General features: G+C 44.9%; 5 protein-coding genes; 1 reads left to right on the top strand and 4 right to left on the bottom strand.

Annotated features, from left to right (window-relative positions):
* Positions 1–57: 57 nt before the first annotated feature.
* GSBLH_T00003912001 (uncharacterized protein) lies at positions 58–1,449 on the top strand. XM_013042737.1 has 4 exons: positions 58–86; positions 121–179; positions 213–326; positions 357–1,449. The coding sequence occupies exons 1-4, from the start codon at positions 74–76 to the stop codon at positions 1,422–1,424; spliced, it is 1,254 nt and encodes a 417-aa protein (XP_012898191.1). The 5' UTR covers positions 58–73; the 3' UTR covers positions 1,425–1,449.
* A 195-nt stretch (positions 1,450–1,644) lies between these two features.
* On the bottom strand, positions 1,645–2,462 carry GSBLH_T00007168001 (uncharacterized protein; the record flags this gene model as incomplete). Its single annotated transcript, XM_013042736.1, has 3 exons — positions 1,645–1,962; positions 1,992–2,392; positions 2,420–2,462. The coding sequence occupies 3 exons, from the start codon at positions 2,460–2,462 to the stop codon at positions 1,645–1,647; spliced, it is 762 nt and encodes a 253-aa protein (XP_012898190.1).
* A 704-nt stretch (positions 2,463–3,166) lies between these two features.
* On the bottom strand, positions 3,167–3,933 carry GSBLH_T00003911001 (uncharacterized protein; the record flags this gene model as incomplete). Its single annotated transcript, XM_013042735.1, has 4 exons — positions 3,167–3,292; positions 3,319–3,455; positions 3,484–3,629; positions 3,662–3,933. 4 exons carry the CDS (start codon positions 3,931–3,933, stop codon positions 3,167–3,169), a joined length of 681 nt encoding a protein of 226 aa, XP_012898189.1.
* A 537-nt stretch (positions 3,934–4,470) lies between these two features.
* On the bottom strand, positions 4,471–5,536 carry GSBLH_T00006737001 (uncharacterized protein; the record flags this gene model as incomplete). Its single annotated transcript, XM_013042734.1, has 6 exons — positions 4,471–4,989; positions 5,024–5,083; positions 5,126–5,187; positions 5,219–5,365; positions 5,399–5,450; positions 5,480–5,536. 6 exons carry the CDS (start codon positions 5,534–5,536, stop codon positions 4,471–4,473), a joined length of 897 nt encoding a protein of 298 aa, XP_012898188.1.
* Positions 5,537–6,415: 879 nt separating this feature from the next.
* On the bottom strand, positions 6,416–8,228 carry GSBLH_T00006736001 (uncharacterized protein; the record flags this gene model as incomplete). Its single annotated transcript, XM_013042733.1, has 6 exons — positions 6,416–6,859; positions 6,917–7,105; positions 7,134–7,471; positions 7,506–7,693; positions 7,724–7,777; positions 7,807–8,228. The coding sequence occupies 6 exons, from the start codon at positions 8,226–8,228 to the stop codon at positions 6,416–6,418; spliced, it is 1,635 nt and encodes a 544-aa protein (XP_012898187.1).
* Positions 8,229–20,826: the final 12,598 nt, after the last annotated feature.

The raw sequence follows: 20,826 nt of genomic DNA, 5'->3' as shown, positions 1-20,826 counted from the left end.
AGGTGGTAAATCGTGGAATAGGGAAACAGAAAATCCAAGTCATTATTTATTTTCTGGAAAGGATTATTTTGTCATGCTGTCAAAGTGTACGTTGTGTTTCTGATGCTTGCTTATTTCTAGTTACTCCCGTTGCTAAACTGTCTTGTGTGAGAGCGTTCTCCGTCTCGCCTTTTGCTAGCGTACAGAAGCGAAATCTAGAATCTAATTGATAGGTAACGCGTCCCAAGCCTGATCCCATCTTTTTCCTTCAGGAGCAGTATGATGCTGATAAAGATCCCAGAAAGATCATTTTGGGAGTGGGTGCCTACCGCGATGAGCATGGAAAGGTTTGGATTTGTGTGTGGATGTAATGGTAGCCCTACGTGCTTCCTTGCGTCCGTGAGGCCGAGAAGAGACTCTGCTGCACGCAGGACCACGAGTACCCTTCCTTGATCGGTATTCCCGATTTCTACAACACCGCTTGCAAGTTCGCATGGGGTGACAAGATCTACAACGAGAAGAAGGACGTGATTGCCAACGCCCAGGCAATCTCGGGCTCTGGCTCGCTTCGTCTTCTCGCGCAGTTCTTGAAGAACTGCAATATTACGGGCCACGTTCTGTTCCCCAACCCTACCTGGACCAACCAGCACACCATTTTCCGCAACGCTGGACTGACCACCGGTGACTACACCTACCTGGACAGCAAGACGCCCACCCTGAACTTCCAGGGCATGCTGGACGACGTGAACAAGGCTGCGGACCACTCCTGCTTCATGTTCCACGCCTGCGCGCACAACCCGACCGGCGTGGACCCGTCGCACGAGCAGTGGGACGAGCTGAGCGCGCTGTGCAAGAAGAAGAACCACGTGGTGCTGTTCGACGCGGCCTATCTGGGCTACTGCTCGGGCAACGTGGCGAACGACGCCTACGGCTTCCGCAAGTTCGTGGAGGACGGCCACAACGTGGCGCTGACGCTGTCGTTCTCGAAGAACTTCGGCCTGTACGGCGAGCGTGCGGGTATCGTGTCGGTGGTGACCGCCAACCCGAAGGAGCGCGAGAACACGATCGAGCAGCTGAAGATCGGCGCGCGCGCGCTGTGGTCGTGCCCGCCGCTGTACGGAGCGCGCATCGTCACGACGATCCTGAACGACCCTGTGCTGAAGGCGCAGTGGGAGAAGGAGTGCGCCGCGATGTCGCAGCGAATCAAGGACATGCGTGCCTTGCTGGTGGAGAACCTGAAGAAGGCCGGCTCCACGCGCGACTGGTCGCACATCACCAAGCAGAGCGGAATGTTCTCCTACACCGGACTCACCCCCGAGCAGATCGATCGTCTGCGCACGGAGTTCCACGTGTACATTTTGGGCTCGTCTCGCGCCTCGGTGGCCGCGATCAACCCCAGCAATGTGGAGTATCTGGCCAAGGCGATGCACGAGGTGACGAAGTAGACGTAGTCATAGATGCATGTATAGTGCGTTGTTTGTTGCATAAGCGTTTGGAAGAGGGGAGTGGTTGTGCCATGGTTTATTCATTGCTGTACGATGGCTTATTCGCTGCTGTGCAATGGCTTATTCATTGCTGTGCGATGGTTCATTCACTGCTGCTTATTTGAACACCGCCTGCCATCCATTTGCTCATTCGCACTGGTACCTCGTTCACCTTCATCTCTTACACCATTGCCCTGCACCCTTCTCCACCATCACTCTCCTGTGTTCCACAAACAAGCCACAGAGAAATATCCGTCGTCACTCCGCTCAGCTTCTCCAGCACCATCAATCGGCTTCGCAGCTCGTACACTTCCTGCTGCAGCTGGTCGATGAGGTGGTTCGTCTGCTCGTCGTTCGTCGTCGCGCTCGCTCCCTCCCCCTCCACCGCCAGCTTCCCCAGCACGTCCTCAAAATAGTTATACATCTGAATCGCCATCTCAAACTTCTCCTCCCCCAGCTTCTTCCGCAGCTTCAGCAGCTCCTCGCTCCCCGTCAATCCCTACTCTCCTACGCCTTTCTCACTCCTACCTGGAAGGGATTCTTGAACATCACCATGTTCTGATCGCGCGAACTCATCCGCAGTCGCTCCGACGCCGCTTTCAGCATCTTCACCACCGTGCTCCGCTTGATCTGCCGCCGCGTGTACTTCCGCTTCGGCGCCGGCTCGCCCCCATTCTCCGCCAGCTTCCGCCGCCGCCCTCGCGTCTCCACACGCTGCTGGAACCGCTGCTGGTACTGCACCAACTCGTCTTGCCGCAGCGTCCACTTCGATCCCGTGTGGCGGAAGATCCCCGTCGAGAAGAGCGCGCCGTTCAACGCCTTGGTGCGGTCGCCTTTGTACTTGGTCCCGTCGGTTTTGCGGAGCTCGTCGAAGCCGTCGCCGATCTGTGCGAGGATTTCTTCGAAGCTGAGCGGCGTTTTGGATCGCTCTGGGGGTCAGCATCTGATTCAATCACGACGAAGCACTTCAACGATCTTGCCCACGAGCGTAGTCGTCATTCGCTTTCGGCTGTCGGCCTGAATGGAAAAGAAACATGGTGAATGGTACGAGGTCCATCTCCCCTTCGTCGATTCGCGAGGGATCCGCCTCCATATGCTGATCTGAATAAGGGAGAATAACATTTGAATCAATTTGAGTATAAATAGAGTTTAGATCTTCAACAAGGCTTTCTTGGTTCGGAACCTGACCATGATTATTCTGATAGTCAGAGGTTGACAAGAATCGGATACAGTCATAAGTGTGGGAAGCGCAACACGCGATTCCTGCGGGATCGCCACGACAGGCGTTCCAGAATGAACCATTGAGGATGACTATATAAAAATAATGCAGAAAAGACGCACAATCTCTCTAGATACCAAATTCGATCCCTCGCTATTCGATGGCTCTGCTGCTGAAACCAATCCATTTCATTCTACCATGTCGCGGAGCGGCCACACTCATATTTGTGGAATATATAGTCTATGCGGTTATTCTTTTCACGAAGAGCTACAGATTCGGAGACTTCAGCTTTTTCATTAAAAGGATTCTCCATAATATGGTTACTACATAAAAATATAATATAGGGACATTATTCTTTGAACAGTCCCAATTTTATTCAACAACAAACAAACTATAATCAAGTAGTAAATATACTGTCAGTAATCCGAGAACGGAATAGGAACATCCAGATCGGCTCTAATAATCACAGAAACCAAATCGTCGCTTACCTGAACTTTCCACAGTTATTCACCTGCTCGTTTTCCATTCGAAAGACATTCCAAATGTTCCGTCGTATCACCTCGATACATCCAAACACCAGCAGCATCTTGTTCTGATTCTCAGAGTTCATCTAGCCGTTCAAACGACTCACCGAACGATTACAATGAAAAGTTTGAGAATCCACGCAAACCGTAAAATCGTGTTGTTCACAATCGCCAGATAGTATGCAACGGGATAAGGAATCAAACACTTTGCACGCAATAATGTCTTGTCCTGCCGAATCCGAAGCAAGCCTACATGAAAAAGAGTCCAAAAGCCAACCCCAGTCTTCATGTAAATCCCAACACAAAGCATAAATGGTATAAATGAATTGAGCACAGAAATAGGGAAGTTTAAAAAGAACCAGACTGTTGGCGATGATCGATAGGAGATACTTGATACCATTGTAGATACTTGGATAAAGTTCCCTACGAGTCACTCTTCAATCGATGAGGCGTACTTGCTGTCATGGTATCGTCGGAGATTCTGCGCCAATCGAATGAACTGAGGCAAAATCGAAAGGGAGATTTGAATCACGGAGAGCGTTGTGGGTGAGTAACTGGCAAACGGATCTCGAAAGTATAAGAAGGAGCCTGTAAAGAGGCTGACCAATACATGAAGCAAGTCCACCAGTGTTTGTGAATGTGAAGTGAACTGATCTCCCAGAAAGAAATCCGGAAAGCGAACAAAATAGAACGGAACGAAGAGAAGCTTTACGCAATGTCGAAACATGTACCACCGATAGGGTAAATACTACTAATGATCGATAGAATAAGCAAGGCACTTGTCCTGGAACTGGGAGAGTACAAAAGCATAAGAAGATGAACGATGCGGGACCGATTAGTGAGATTTGGAGTTTGGATAATATCACTTCGGTGAAAGAGCAATAGAACCACAGATAGAACAGAGCGCAGATCGCCAGCGTATAAACTACAATAAGGAATCACGATCAAAAAAGAGTACAGGAAGCAATCTTAAATTGGTCTAATGTGTGAACCAACTGTGGCTTGTATTTCCCGAATATAAACTCATAATTGATTTTATACTTTTGGAAAATCAAAATGTCGAATCCCCAACACCACAACTGCAACACGAAAAAAACTTGCAGTCGGAAGAAACACCACAATGAGTTTCTCTGCTCATCAGGAAGAGGAATTGGTTTCTATTGCATCACAGCTAACGACCAAAACTACATGCAGCAAAGCTAGGATTATAGCAATGAACAGAATAATGGATGCTCCAGTCTATGGATGATTTGGGGTTCAACAGTCAAACATTCATCCCAATCAGAAATCCATTCGTTGCTGGATATTTATGCTCAATATTGACTCGCAGATCATTCATTGTTCGACTCTTATTGCCTTCAATAAACTTCCTCCACAGAGACTCAACACGTGCCATTAACTCAGGAAGATTGCGCTGTCTACAGAAACTCAGATTGGACAAAGCCGTGTTGATCGTTCCGCGACTGTCGAAATAACTATTCTTGTCGTGCTTCTTTAAGATTTTGTCGATCGCCTGCTTATTGAGCATGCAATAATTCTTTAAATAGCCGGTCATTCGATAGAGTTCCTTCAATCCGAACTCGAGCTGTCGATACGTTTGGGATTGGACCATTGAAGAGAGAGCATTGGATGCTCGCAACTCGCAGAACCGTTCCACCTGCTTCTCGTACGTGTTTACTTTGGTGCGACAATCAGTGAGTTTGGCTATATACCATTCATTTACCATTTCGATTCCATCCCGGATGAGCTTGAAGAACTCACCTTCGTAATAAACAATGGCTCCCTATTCATTAGGATTCAAAATCAAGTTATAATACATCACTCTTTGGCAAGATACATTGAAAATTGACCCGACCCATCTCATCTTCCCATCGATCCTAATCGTTACGCATAGATTTCGCTTCAACGTTTCGATCTACCAGTTCCACAACGAGATCTGTTGTTACAGAAGATGTTGAGGTGGAGTAGTAACTATTATTCTCTACCCGTTATTTCAAACACCAGATAGCAACCCAAAAGCCGCTCTTCCAGATCCCCTCCATCAACTGAGATCATTCCAAGAATATCAGAGCTGTCAATCCTGTGAAAATGTTGCTGACTTTCAGTGTCATCATAAAATGAAATAAATCCGTTAGGAGATAAAGGCTGAGTAGAGTTTTCTAAACATAGTCAAACCAATATCGTTCAATTACGAGTCTGCTTTATTTTCTCGATGATTCTCTTTAATTCCTCATAGTCAATAAACTAGAATGAGAGTGATGAAGAAATGATACTTTATCCCTCCACTCAGGAACGATATTTGCGAGTAGATATTGACCGAATTCAACCATTAATGATATTTCAGCCCCTTCAACAATGGTCGCTATTTCCGCGGTTATTGACTACAAACAAACGATGAAGATTCATTATCAATAGCTTTTGAATCTTCAAGGAAATAACCATGTTAGTCTGCTCATAATCAGGTGTCACAGTAATAGTTCGAATCGTGTTAAGAAATCACACTGGACGCCCTTTCTGCTGGGTAAAGAACTTTTGGCATATTCTGACATTCACAAAAATGAAGAGAAGTAGAGAGATAAGCTAATTCACCCACTAGACCTCATTTTGCATTCGCATGCAAACAAGCATTTTCTTTTTGTGAGAGTAGAAAAAGGTAAATAAGAATGAAGGGAATTAGCTTTTTTGTTTTTATTGCTTGAGATGATGTGAAGATATTAAGAGTATGTAGCTGTTGTGAAATGGCTACAAGTAGGACGAATTTGGTGAGATGGAGCCAAATTCACTCATCAGTCTGAGTTTCGATTGCGATTGCTCACTGTAAATAATTCCGGACATAAAGAACTTCGAATACGCGTATCTACCAATTTCACTAAGGAGAGATATTTAGGGCACAAATCAAATCGAGTAAGCATGCTTCCCGATGTGTAGTCATAATCGTTGTGTTTTTTTGTGGAGAACAATGTCAAGTGTGAGAATGTGAGGTTTCGATTCAGAATGCTTATGTACATTTTTAGAATTATGTAAAATAAATAAAAGGAGATGTCTAGAGAAATACAGCTTTTAGTGAGAAAAATGTGGTAGATACTCCAACGAAATCCAGAATTTATGGGACATATTTGTTACATAGAGGACTAGGTAAGAAGATATCAAAATAACAAGGCTTATTGCAACAAAGATCACAAAGAAAGAAAATCGAAGTAATACCCTCACTAAATGAAGACTGCAGACCACTTATCATTCGCCTCATACACAAACCGCCACCGTTTCGAATACTCAATTGCATCCCGTACAGCGGAAAGCATTTTGAACCGAGGAGGACTAACCATATTGTCCACAAACCTCCTTCGAATGAAAAAGAATCTTCCATTCTCGTAGGCTTCCTCTGCTTCTCTCCACGAACTCATCGCTTTCCCATTACGAACAAAGCTCGAGACCGCAATGTAATGCACACGCGAGATCATCGCCGTGTTCGAATACCAGTTCTCATAGAAATAAGGCGGATAGCACTCGACGACCGCCGTGCGAGGAACCGTAAAAATGAGATTGATGAAACTAGCGCTATGCGGAGAAACCACAATATCTGAGTTATAGAAGAGTTGCAGTTGCTCCTGGAACGATAATCCTTCCATAAACTTGTAAGAAACTGCTACTTCCTACCCATCAAAAAGAGCTTCTTCACTTGCCTTAAACTGCGAAGAGAGAATGCCAACCCAAGCATCGTGCAGTGTGAAGCCTCGCGATTTCTTTCGATCCACCAAAAGCAAAGAGAGATGAGTCGGTCCATTCTGTCTGGATTGAACGTTGGCGTGCCGCCACGCCGTTGCTTTCATTAGATCGAGCGGAAAAAAGCCAGCAAACAAGGCTCCATCCATGTGGAATCGCACGCGATCCACCAACACCTAGATTGGTATTCATTCACAAAGATACAGCGGATCGGAAACAAACGGCCGGGTATGCCGAGAAACTGCTTCCTAAATGAAGTGCGGGCTTGAGATTATCCGGAAACAAGCTCAAAACCAGTTGCAAGTAAGACTTTGACCATTCAAATTCATCACTGAAAAACTTGGGGATATACAAGTCAGTGAGAGGAGGATAGAAAGACGGATATCGCAGTTTGAGCAAAGCGTGATTGATCGACTCAACGAAATGGCCGATATGACGCGTTGCGCAGGGCTGAAAAACGAAATAGCAGCCATTTTCTATCCAGTTGACGTTCTTCGGAAGCTTTGTGTTCACTGAACGAAGAACATGAGTCCATCGGAAACCTATGGAATCACCTCGCATTGTGCAGTTGGATACTTTGATCGTCAGGATAGTGAAAATTCATTGTTCCTGACGGGAGATACACTTTCCACTCGTACGATGGATGCATGCAAATATTATGAGCATCCAAGAACGGGCTGTCTGTCTTATTCACAAAGCGAATAGTGGCAGTAGAATACTTGCTCTTTCGAAACAGGGAGTTGTTAAAATGCCGATTGTACTCTCTACCTGTTAACCTCAACTGTCACAACTACGATTGGTGGTAAATTTCTTTGACTCTTTTCAACAATTCCAAATAGGACTGTTCCCTAGGATAAAGAAATAACAGGACTCAAACCAGGAATCTCGCTGATAGATGAACGATTTCGTATACCACGGATCTTCAGTAGGAATACGTCTTGACCATATCACATAAGATGAATACAGTTTAAAATTTGTATGCATACCAAAAAGAATAGAAGAAGGAACGACATTCAACAGAAGTCCAAATTCTCCATTATATAAAGCTTCATCATATGCCGTTCTAATATTAGCGCTCATTTCGGTAGGGATTGTAGTAACCTGAGGGTCTATCCAAGAATCGGTGATATTTGTAACAACAGAATCAGCAGCACTCTTTCTTTTGCTCCCAGTCAATAAGCGATATTGTAGTTTGTTAGAAACAAGGCAATTTCCAGAGTCGTCCACAGAAACACGAAATATCAATACAAAAGCTGTATAATACAACAGTATATACAAGACAAGAGTAAACTTGGTCATTACTACTTAAGACGTAAAATGGAAGAGTAACAGCAAATGGATACGATGTGTCAACTGGAAATACAATAAAAACAGTATATGAGTAACTTAAAAAGTGAAACACAAGTAAAGCAAAAATATGGCTTATTTTGCGAATACTATTTAGTATCCTACATAGGAATCACTGTATCCTACTGATACAATATAACAGATAGTGGTGCCATAAGGTTATGATAGTAGTGTGCACAAGTGCTGATGAGAAATGAGAGTGAACGTTGGAAAAGGATAACAGTGAATAGCATCCATTCAAGAGGCAAAAAGCGGGTTACATGAAAATAATTCTCCAAATGAAAGGCAGTACAGAACAAATTTGTAAACACTTATTCTTACCGAAATGAATATACGTGGATGATAAAATTCGTCTTATATAGATGATACCACTGATTTTAAGTAGTAGGGAAATGGCGTAAAACACGCGGAAATCCATTTCCTACCAAATAACCGCGGAAATCAATTTTCGACCATTTTTCGACCATTTTCGGCCATTTTCTGCCATTGTCTACCTGCTCACCTCGATGTCCATAACAAGAAACGCGCGAAAACCCATGACTGCCAATTTCGGCCAATGTTAACCTGACTTCCATTGTAGGCCATGGTATCCATGGTTGTGATGGGGCAACTACGTGGGGGAGCTATGCTCCCTCGGGACGACGAAGTCGTCCCTCGTTGCCCTGGGAGAGGCTACGCCTCTCCCTGCTTCGATTCCTCCCCATTGTCTTGTTGACTAAGGTAAAGAGAGAAAGACCATGCACTACTCCATGCTTATTCAAGGCTCACCTAGTAACGGCTCATTCACATGGATCAACCCGTACAAGTACAAGAATCCCTACATCACTTCCATGACTGTCCTGTTTCATCCTAATGGTTCGATGTTTAATAACGTAGACACGACCAATGTGATTACTAACAGCAATGACGAGACTGTGACGATCCCTGCTGGTTATTACACGATCAGTGAGATCATTGCCTTGCTCAATACCATGACCGATACTACATTTTCCATATCCACGAATGCCTCGTCGTTCGGCTGTATCTGGATTCAGTCTCCACATACGATTGACTTCACGAATGCACCTGACATTCGTGAGATCCTCGGCTTCGATGGACGAACGGTCATTCTACCTGCTTCGTTCAGTGGATCGAATGTGATTGATATCACGCGAAATCGCCAAGTGATCCAAGTCTACTCGACGATCGTGCGATCATCGGACCTGAAGATTGCCAACCAGAACAACAACCTGCTCACCACGATGATCATTGACGATCCAACAACTGACTATGTGCGAACTGTGGAAGACGTGCGTATACCAATGATCACTCGGTTTGATCAATTGATGTTCGTGTTCCGCGATATGGATGGCAAGATGATGCGTCTGAACGGCGAATTCGAACTGCAGTTGACGATTGAGGACGTGTATGATGAAGTGCCTTCCTCAATTGCCTCTGCAAACCAGTTCTCCATGATCGAAGTGTTCGGTAATACTACGAAGAAGGAAGTGAAGCTGGACAATCCTCTGTCGTTCGACCAGTGCTACATCTCGTCTGTGTCGTTGTATACGGACTTCGTGTTGCACAATGTGCCGACTGATCAAGTGGTGCTAATCAATGCTGGCGCTACGATTCAAGAGATCGCGATACCACGCGGTGCATACGACATCGAAACGATCATTGCAAAGCTGAATGCGAGTGATGCCCTGTTCGAATTGGTATACAGTGGTGAGAACGCATTCCACGTCACGGTGAATCACTTCTACACGATCGATTTCACGAAAGCACCAGAGATCAAATCGATCCTTGGATTTGAATCTGACATCTTGGTGAAAGGAGTGGACAACCCGAAGCGCTACTACATGTCGTCCTCGTGCAATCAAGTGGTTGTTACTAACGGCACGGACTCGCACGTGTTGATACTGCCTACTGGATACTACACGTTCAGCGAGTTCATCGAGGCTGTGGGTGCTGAAATGGTGAAAGTGCTACCACTCACATCCATGACGATCGAGGATGACCATGTACGCTTCAATGACCAAAGTGAATCGTGGTACTTCGATCGATCCAGTGTTGATACGACGATCGATGGTTTTGAATGGACTCCATGGTTCAAACTGTCTCCGTCTGTGCAGAACCTGTGCATCGAGCGACCTATTGAGACTCAATTCGATCCTGCGAATAGTGAAACCCCACCCGATGAGACGAATGATCAAGGACTTGGTGGTCATGCATACCTCGATCCGTGCTTTGTCGAATATGACTGGGAATTGTACACGACTACACCCTTCTTCATACTGAAGCCACAAGTGACGTACACGATGACGAATAGTGATGGTTCATTGTTCGATTCTGGCACATTCTACGTAACGGAAGACACGGAAACACTGATGTCCTTGGAATCACTCAGGAACTCGTGCTTATCACAGTTGAATGCGAAGTACCAAGAGGCACGTGATATCACATCATCGCACCAGGAAGCCATTGCATGGACTGGTGGCAAAGCAGATGATACAGTAACGTGGTCTGCGAAAGCTTACGCACCTGACCTTGAGTTTGACATGACAGCTGAGAACATGAATGTGCCCATAACGATTAACGACGATAAGCGTGGTGGATCATTCGGGCCATTGTACTCCAAGGACAGTGTGTACAACGATAGTGTCTGGGTTGATACCACACATCTCGTCCTTGGACTAGAAGGTTACGACAAGACAGTGGATGTAACAATCGCACGAGGATCATACAGTGCTTTGAAGATCGCGCAGATGGTTGCTAATGGTTTCAATGCAATCGATGGATATCGGATATTTGATCGAGTGGAAAATGGTGGTCTGGTATACATAGGTCCTCGAAGTAATGATCATCCTTCGATGCTAGTCATATCCAATGACAACCCCTTCTTGCCATTGACTCCAGGATTGACTCGTAGAATCGATTTCACCTTTCATCGCAATTACTACATCAGGATGCCCGAGTTGACAACACCTTACGAGTTTGCGATGACAAACATTGATGGGCTGACTGCAACGAACATGATCAATAGGAGTGTGATCACGAATCGTGAAATGACTGTGACGTTCATACAGCCTACACGCGTTGGATTCATAGGTTCCCACTCGTTCACGTCGGCTGACTTCGTTGATTGGGAAGAGTCACAAACGTACAAGGGTGATTCAACGATGCGCTTCCCGTACGGCGTGATGAGTCTCGATGGAGAGAATGTTGAGACTGATATCACGTACACGGATGATGCTCAGACATTCACGTGGAGCATACCATCACGACTGACTCAGGCTGACTTGGTATGGCGATTGAACCAATGTTTCAACTCTGCTGCACTAAACATACGATGGATACCCGAGTCAGATGGGTACTACATTCACGCAGACTATGTGTTCTCGTTGAGTGGTAACCTTGGCACGATCATTCCCGCTTCAGGATCGCAATCGCATACATGGCGTATCCCTTTCGACGATGGTGTGTACTATGCCAACTATGGTCCGATGGTTGCCGAGTATCCTGTCGATATCACGAACGGTCTATCGAACATACAGCTGTATTGCAACATCGTGAAAAGCAAGACGATACCACTGCTTGCGAATGTCCCGATGGACAGCTTGTACAAGAACTACTTCTACAAGAATCGCATGTTGGTACCATGTTCTGAATTGCTTGATCGCATCGTGTACGAATTGAAGGACGAAAATGGTGACCCGCTATCGTTCATTGGGAACGTGTACCTGCTAATCGGATTCACCGTTTCAGGAGGAAATAATAAATGAATCTAGTGTTCAATATTGCTCGAACGTACGAACATGAATTCACAAGTAACAATCTCATCAAAAGCGACATGGTAATCGATCGGATATCGATGAAAGGAGAATCGCCTGGCACCTGCCTTGTCCTTGATCGAGTGAACAACATGCAAGAACGACGACAGTCTCCGTTGGTTGTATTGAACGAGGAGTTTACGGAGAATGCACACATGAACGTCGTGGTACCCAAAAGTCGCAAATGGTCATTCTCGTTGACCGATAAGACCGGTGCAACGATTGCCTTACCAATGCCGATTACAGTGTGTATTCACTTCCACACAATAAATGAGTCATAATCGTGCACTACCGGTGAGTGTGATTAACCACAATACAGTAATTCCGAAGAACAACGAACGATACCATGAAACGTTCAACACAGTGATCATGCCTTGTGACCTTGTGTACAAGATCACTTCGATTACATGCAAGATCGATACCACTTCTCTCTGGAACATTCGTGCAATGAATGTGGTGAAGGTTCAAATGCTGTCAGGGTTTGAAATGGTGTACAACGTCGGTCCTGGCTACTACTCGATTACCGAGTTATGCCGTGCGATAGCCGATTCCATCCAGGTAGACGATGTTAACCGAGCATACCTGAATAGTGATGTGGCGACCGCTGTTGACCTTAGTGGCGCACCTGATTACACGAGTATTCTCAAGTTGGAAGGTATCGTTGAGGCAGGAATGGTAGCGAGTGAACCCTACGACATCACGAATGGCATGAGTGTGATCCGAGTGTACAGTAGTATCAATGCTCAAACATTCGGTCTGAAGAGTCCGTTGATCGATAACCTGATTCATGTATCGATGGGACTGAACAACATGATCACCTGGGACAACCTATCGATCGATGTGATTGAACAATCGAACCTGGACTACATTGATTGGGTACTGACGGACGCGAATGACCGTCCGATCTCCTTGAATTCGAATGTGTACATCTCATTCACGATTTCGTGTTATTCGAAAGATACAAAGTAAAGAAGGGGAGACGGCAAAGTCGCCCCACATTGTTCCTCCCATAGTAAATGGATGAATACGTTGCTACAATTCCAATCATTCGATACAAGCCACACAAAGTGAAATCGAGAAACATGATGGACAAGATGTTGAATCGTTATTTCGATAAAGTCGTTGAAAGTGAATTCAATCAACAGCGAATGAGGAGCGAACAATGGCGACAGAAGCGAACCTTGTTTGATTCGTACATGAATCTCTCACCCGCTGAACGTCGCCGTGTATACGTCTCTGACATGCGTGGATATCAAATGCAGCGAATTGACGATGAGAACGTACTGTTGTACTCATTCGAGGACAATGTGGTCTACAATGCTAAAATTGAGAGACAATTCAACAAGATCATTGTCCAATCTGTGAATCACGAGTTGTCTGATATGGAGAAACGAGCTGTGTTTGATAATCCATTTGGATATGAGCCAGTATCACCCTATCGTCTCAAGTACAAGAGAACACAGGTTGGCGATGCACAAATCGTGAATTTGCCTGGTGATCTTGGAGCCAGCATCAACGAAATGAAGAATGCTGCTGATGCCATAACGGTTGCAGCTCAGCAAATGGGAGATAGTATCAACACAGTTACTCAACAGAGTGCAGCGATTATCAATGATTTTTCTGGCTTGCGAGATAATGTGACAGCACAAGGTGATCCAGAGCGAGTATTTCTACTATGGAATGATGATAATACTACGGTATATAAAAGAGGTGTGACAAAGAAAGTGAAACGAGGTAAACAGCCATACGATGATTTGGTATCTGCAGGCTATGTTGAACGTGGTCGATGGATGGTCAAACCCGAAGTACAACCTGTGAATGTGACGAATCAGATCGTACAACAGATGGATGTGTCGTCCATTCTCGAGAAGTTGGATGATGTGATTGCTGTGATGAACAGCTTTGATATCGAGGTGAACCTTGTCAATATTTATAATGCAATAGCTTTTGTAGCACAACGAATCAATTTCCTGGAAGATAAGGACAAGGGTTATCCTAAGATGTTAGAATTGTTGGAAGGTGTACAAACAAAATTGACAAATACGAACGATGGAATCAAGTCGTTGAGTGATAAGTATGCTGAAGTGGCAAGAAGCATTGCGACAGGAGATGACAAGTTGATCCAGAAAATTGGTGACTTGGTAAATCAACAGAAAGCTGTGATTCAGGAGAGTAATCGATATTTGCAACAAGTCGAAACTCGTCTACAAGGAATTGAAAACAAACCCGATCCTCCTGCAATTGCTGATATCCAAGCATTGATTCCAACACAAAGTGAAATGCGAATCGATGATTTGATGAAGTTTATGAAGGCGCAGTACAATGATTTCTTGCAACAGTGGCTTGAGCGAAATAGCTTCATTCAGAAATTCGTATCTGGTGAGTTGGCAAAAGCATATGACGAAATCAACAAACGGTTGGTTGAATCATTCAATCGTTTCGCACCTATGTTTAGAAATATTTCTAATAGAATAGCGCTTATGAATATGAAACTGGTAACTCTTGGTAAAGTTGTTAAAGAAGAGGGAAAGACAACTAGGCAGCAATTATTGGATGACACGAATGCTCTGAGTGAAGATATAGATACTGCGAATAAACATTTGTTAGCTCTTGAAAACGGACAGACTCAGACTGGTAACTTGCTGACAAATGGATTCACTTCCATGAGTAGCCAACTCACTGACAATCAGACTCAAACTAACAACCTGTTGACAAATGTTGGTAATGCAGTTGTTGATGGACATGCTCAAACTGGTCAGCTGATTACTACAATGAGTAATCATTTTGCTGATACTCAGCTGTCCCGGGAACAATTATATCAACAATTGTATCAGCAGAATATGAGAGGAATCCAGAACTTAATGGATGCCATTTGGCAATCATATGAATATTTCCGGAATCAGCCACAAATTCAACCTGTGATTGTACTGGACGGTCGTCAATCTGAAAGTGTAAATGCTAGTTTCACACCTCAAGCAATCGATCAAGTGAATCGAGCTGCAGCCTTGATTGACGCGTATGAAAGTAAAGATTCTAATGACACCAAGGAAAGTTGGGAAAGCGATGATACTCGCGAAGATTTCATTGCTTTCTCAAGTTTGCTTGCTCGCAATTTCAACAATCCTGTTTTCGCTCAATTTGCAAATGACCTTGGATTCTCACGTCTCTTCAGGGCTTATCGTGATCGAAATGAAGACTCCGAACTGATGAGTTTCTTCATACGAGTAGCTAATAGTAAGGACCTAACTCATGATTATTTGAACTACATGAAAAACAAGATCAAACGGTTTGCTGTCAATGTAGATCAACAATTCGAGCAATATCTGCAAAATACGTACAACACGATCAAGGATATGTTCATTACACAGGGTTTCAATGGCTAAATGAAGACGGACAATATTCTTTTCACTTTGTAGGCATGGGGAAGCGCTGCTTCCCCGGGGAGAATGAAATTCTCCCCATTCATAGGGGCGACTAAGTCGCCCCGGGGAAATCTACGATTTCCCCCATACATAAATGGCAATTCCATTCACTGTTGATATATCTGCTTTCTATGGCGAACCCGATTTCCGAGAACAGGATAGTGGAACGATTGTGGATCGACGCAAGACATTGAATCTACACAAGGAACTCGAAGCACCAGTAAACAACACACCAAAGAGAGCCAAGAAACGATCACCGAAGCGAGCTCCAGCGAAAAGTGCTGGTGCCATTGGCTTCAATGGGGCGACCAACGGTCACCCGGGAGGCAACGCTGTTGCCTCCCCCAAGGACACCGGTGGAGCCATTGGCTTCAAGGAAGGTGGAGCAGCAGGAGGAAGTTGTAAACCCGGAGGAGCACTGGCATTCAATGAAGCGCAATTGATGAACGAGCTGACCGGACTAAAGAAAGGCGGAGCACTTGGTACCATCGCTGCCACGATCATCCCAGCGCTCATTCAGATGGCTCCACAGATCATCTCGAGTCTCAAAGAGCTAGTGAAGGGTAAGGAGGGAGGTGCACTCAAATTCGGAGGAGCTTCTGCTGTGTTCCTCAATGGAATCAACCCTAGCGACTACGACGATGTGTTGAAGACCATGAAAGCCATTGAACGACAAAGTAAAAACATTGAAGTCCGAGGTGGAGCCTTGTACGCCGGTTCAAGTCGTGTTGGCACGTTCTTCAAGAATGCTTGGAACAAGATCAAAGGTTGGTACGACAACAATGCCGAGAAGTTGAAACCCATCACCGATATTCTGGTCAATGCTGGCACGAATGCTGCGAATAACGCGATCAACAAGGGTGTGAACTATGTGAGCAACAAGACAGGATCGGACACCGTGAAACAGATCGCGAATGTAGTAGGCGACATGACAAAAGAAGGGATAACCGATGTCGCCAATAGACTCCAAGGTAAGGAAAGCAAAGCCGGCACTGGGTACGACATTTCGGACCTCTCGGACGAGGTGAACGCAATGGCAGTCCCGGCGAAAAAAAAGAATCGCATCCTCACAGCCCTTCCACAGAACGAGAACAAGATAGAGAAGTCAGTGATCCGAAGAAGAGTGTATTAGGTAGGCTATACAAGCATGGATACATGAATGTGGATGCTGAACCAATGACTTTCGATGAAGTTCGAAATCTGGCCAAGCAACTCGAGATACCCGACTTCGATGTGATGGAATTGGACAAGTACAAGTCCTTGGCAAAGAAGTACAAAGAACCAGCGAATTGCATCATCTGGATACCCTTTGAAGACGGAGGAAGCCTCGGTCATTTTGTGTCTTGCTTCCGCGAACCCGATGGCACGCTGAACTACCAGGACAGCTTTGGTGAGATGAATGACTTCCCGTTGACAGGTACGAACCGTGTATTCCGTGTGAACAAAGTGAAATACCAGTCGATCTTTGCCAACAACTGTGGCTACCTGGCACTCCTTCACTTGTACACGCACGACGCTGTTGACCCGGCTATCCAGAGGTTGTAGGGGATAACTATTGTTCTTAAAGAATTCAAAACATAAATACAAATATAAATGAAATTCGAAGAGATTGACTTCTACGACTACAAGATCCGCATGTGTCTTGATAATGGTATTCGAATGTACCTTGTCTCTGATTTGTTGAGACAGTACAACGAGAAGCACGGAACAAACAAGCGATTTACTGATTACTTACGAAACCAACAAACCCAAGAATTGATCGAACACATGGCAAAAAGTGTACGTGAGAATTCTCCCGTACGGTCTGAAGGTGGTCAACAGGGTCAAAATGACAAGTTTGATATTTGCGATGTGATTCAATACATCACGACATCATCGTCTGTCGGTACAAACAAGGGTTACATCATTTGCGAGGAGCTGCTCCATGCTTGCCTTATGTGGGCCGATCCTGCATTTGCCTGCGATGTGTATAGATTCCTAACACGTCTTCGACAGGAGGACAATGACTACCTTCGAAAGGCAAACGAAGAGCTGAGACGTGCAAACGAAGAGATGATCCATGAGAACAAGGAATTGAAGAATCGCCGTGTACCAAATAAAGCAGGACAGCAATGGTACTATTATATCACGTATAAAGTTGAAGATGATACTGTTCATATCTTTTCCCAATATTCGAATGAGAATCAATGGAACAAGGCATGTTCTAGAATGAAGAAGGATGGTCGTTCTTGTGTATACAGTGTTAAGGATTTACCGAATGGATTCAGTTTTTGTGATGAGATCAATGAGATCCTTGAGTCCATTTGCGAGAAGTATGGTGGATCAAAGAAACGTAAGAATCATTACATGATTCCACTGGATACCTGGAAAAGCAATAAACAATCTATTGAACCAATGTTATGCTCGAGAGCAAAGCAGACTCGTGTTGGCCTAGGTTGGCGTCCTGACTTGGACGAAAGATAGCCAAAGTAAAAAAAAAAAAAAAAGACGTCATCCTATTTCACTTTGGGCATCATGTCAAGTCGTACTTGGAACGTAAGCCACGCTTGCCCTTTTTACCTTGGCGGCTGTTGGTATCTTCGCTCGTATAGTTTGCAATGCCATCCTTCGGTTTCTGTACGAACTGGAATTCCTTGGTGTTGATGGATTTGCTGTAGTCCTGTGGTTTGATTTCAACGGCCTCTTTGATGTCCAAGAGATTGTATGTGCGTGCCTTATTCACTTTGGTTTGCGTGGTCGGCTTCGTACGCCCCAATTCTTGTTCGAGTTGCTGTACTTGTCGTTGTTTCTCTTCCACTTCCTTCCTCTTTCGTTCATCACTCAATGCCTTCGGTAACTTCGATCGCAGTTTGTTGATTGCCTGTTGTTTGCTACTCAGTTCGTATGGGACATACTCGACTAACGAATCGTCATCCAAGTAGTACCATCGTGTGTGCATGCCCATCTGGATATCACGAAGTACCTCGGATAGATTACTCGGTGGTGGTATTTTCATTTTGCGCCACAAATCATCTCGTCCAAGGATGTCATAGTACAAGAAGATCCGAGTGGCATTATCGATGATCTTGTTGCTCAATCGAGAGAATCCTTGGAATGCAATGAAACAACTGGTCTTTCGATGTCGACTCATGCAAGCCATGGTGTCCATGAAGTTCACCACCCAGTGATCGTTCGGCTTCGTGTACAAGTCGTCGAAGATGTAAATGGACGGATATGTGGTGTCGTTGTAGATCGCCACACTTGATCCATCCTCATTCAATTGTTTGTACGCGACGTCCTCGCTATCCGTGAAAGGGGGAATCTCCGATCCCCCTCCGTCCGTGTTGATCCATTGTGTCTTGATGCCTGCTTTGTTGGCGACATGTTTGAGCACTTGTGGACACTTGTTTTCATAGCTTACCTTTCCCATGAAGAAGCAGATCTTGTCGAACGAATGAGGTATCTCGTAGCACAACTGGTTGATGAGGAACGACTTACCCGACTTGGAAGGAGCAATGATGAGTGTGAATTGATTGAGGAATGTATCCTGACAATCAAGTTCCCAGTCGAACTTCATAATGCCCATGCTTTCCTTGTTCTGTCGAAGATCCTGCAATTGCTCGTCAATGGTTTGCTCTGGTTGGATGTAGTCGGCTAGTTCTCGCAGTATTTTGGCATATTGCTTGCTCTTCTCTTCATCGGTTTCATTCTCCATCCGTTGTTTGATGGTATCCTGCATTACTTCGGCTTGATTGAGCGTATTTTCTGTTCTTCTTGTCAATCGTTTGTTGTTATACGGACATCGATGGTTAAATCGTCTTATTCGGTTCTTGATAGCGAGCAATGTTGTATCAATGTTGGGAATGTACGGACTATCTTCCATTTACTTTGGTATGCATGGTGACCAAAGTGAAAAAAGATAGTCATTGTCGCCCCTACTTACAAGAGGGGAGGCAAAGCCTCCCCTATAAGAAATCACACTCGTATACACTATTCATGCACTTGACTTTGATTTGGGTTGCGCTGAGTGAGGTGAAGGAGAATTTCTCCCCATTAGTCTTACTCGTGAACTCCTTGCTCTCCCCGGTCACCACAAGATCGATCGTTGCATCCTTGTATTCGCGAAGATCAGTACAGGGTACATTTCGTAGATCGATCTTGATCGGTTTCTTGTCGTTATTCACGATCTTCGTGTTCGGACTCAATTTCACTTTGAACTGGATCTCACCTTCGTATTCACTGTACGATCGACTATCTCTCTTCGTCTCATCAAGAATTCTTTTGAACTCTTCCGATTGCTCCTTGGGCAGTGTGATGGAGATAGTGTTGAGCAGTTTCTTCTTGTCTGTTTCGAACTTCGAGTTGTCACCCACGAAAACAATGGTAGCATCGGTGATCTTGCAAACATACTTAGCCGATTCGCCTTCTTTCTTGAATCCAGTGGAAGTGAGAGAAATGTTAGAAGTGTTGGAAAGATCGAAAACCTGAATCTTGTTGCTCATATCTATTTATATTTATTTATTGAAATCTTTAAGTGATATTAGTTATGGAGGCATCGCAGATGCCTCCCGAGGCGACGAAGGGGGCGATGTACATCGCCCCGGGAAGCCTTCGGCTTCCCACGAAGTCGCCTCAAAGTTACCATACAAACCTGCGGCTCCCCTTACGCTCCCACCGTGTTGGCACGGATCATGATGAGGTGCATCTGGAAAGGATCTGTATGTTTTTCCTCAAAATCGATTTCGAACTGGATCTGATTCGATGCTCGCATCGGGAACCACTCGGCCAACGGGAAGGCGAAGATGCGGAACTGATTCAACCAGGTCTTGTACGTCAACAGCGTGTCGTACTCATCGGAACGACTATTGCAAAGATAGTCCATCCATTCGAAGAACGTGTGATCAATTCCATCAGGTGTGTTCGTGTTGTCCACATTGATGATACGCTTCTGTTCACCAGCGATGTTCAATGAGATCCGACTAACCCGAATATTTTTGAGTGATGAGAAATCACCATTTTTATCCGTGAACATCATGAACATCATCTTGACGGGGAAGTTGACCAACACACGATCATCGATGAAAGTTTTACTATTGTTACCGCCAGGAGTAATATTGAACGTTTTGGTCATGATCTGGTTCTTCACCAACTGCGTGTCTTCAGGATCGAAGGTGGAATCATCGCTCGTCTTGTAACTGTGATACCACAGCGTACATGTATCGAAATACACACCGGTGAAAGCCGTGTCGTTCTCTGCACCATCCGGGGTATCCGCGGTCTTGATATTGGTTCCATTGATGTAGAAGTAAGCATCGTCGTTCGTTGGATAGATCTGAG

The sequence above is a fragment of the Blastocystis hominis genome (genome assembly GCF_000151665.1).
Source record: "Blastocystis hominis, Singapore isolate B (sub-type 7) whole genome shotgun sequence assembly, scaffold_5".
Taxonomy (NCBI): Eukaryota; class Bigyra; order Opalinata; family Blastocystidae; genus Blastocystis; species Blastocystis hominis.
This window is presented reverse-complemented; position numbering and strand designations above follow the sequence as displayed.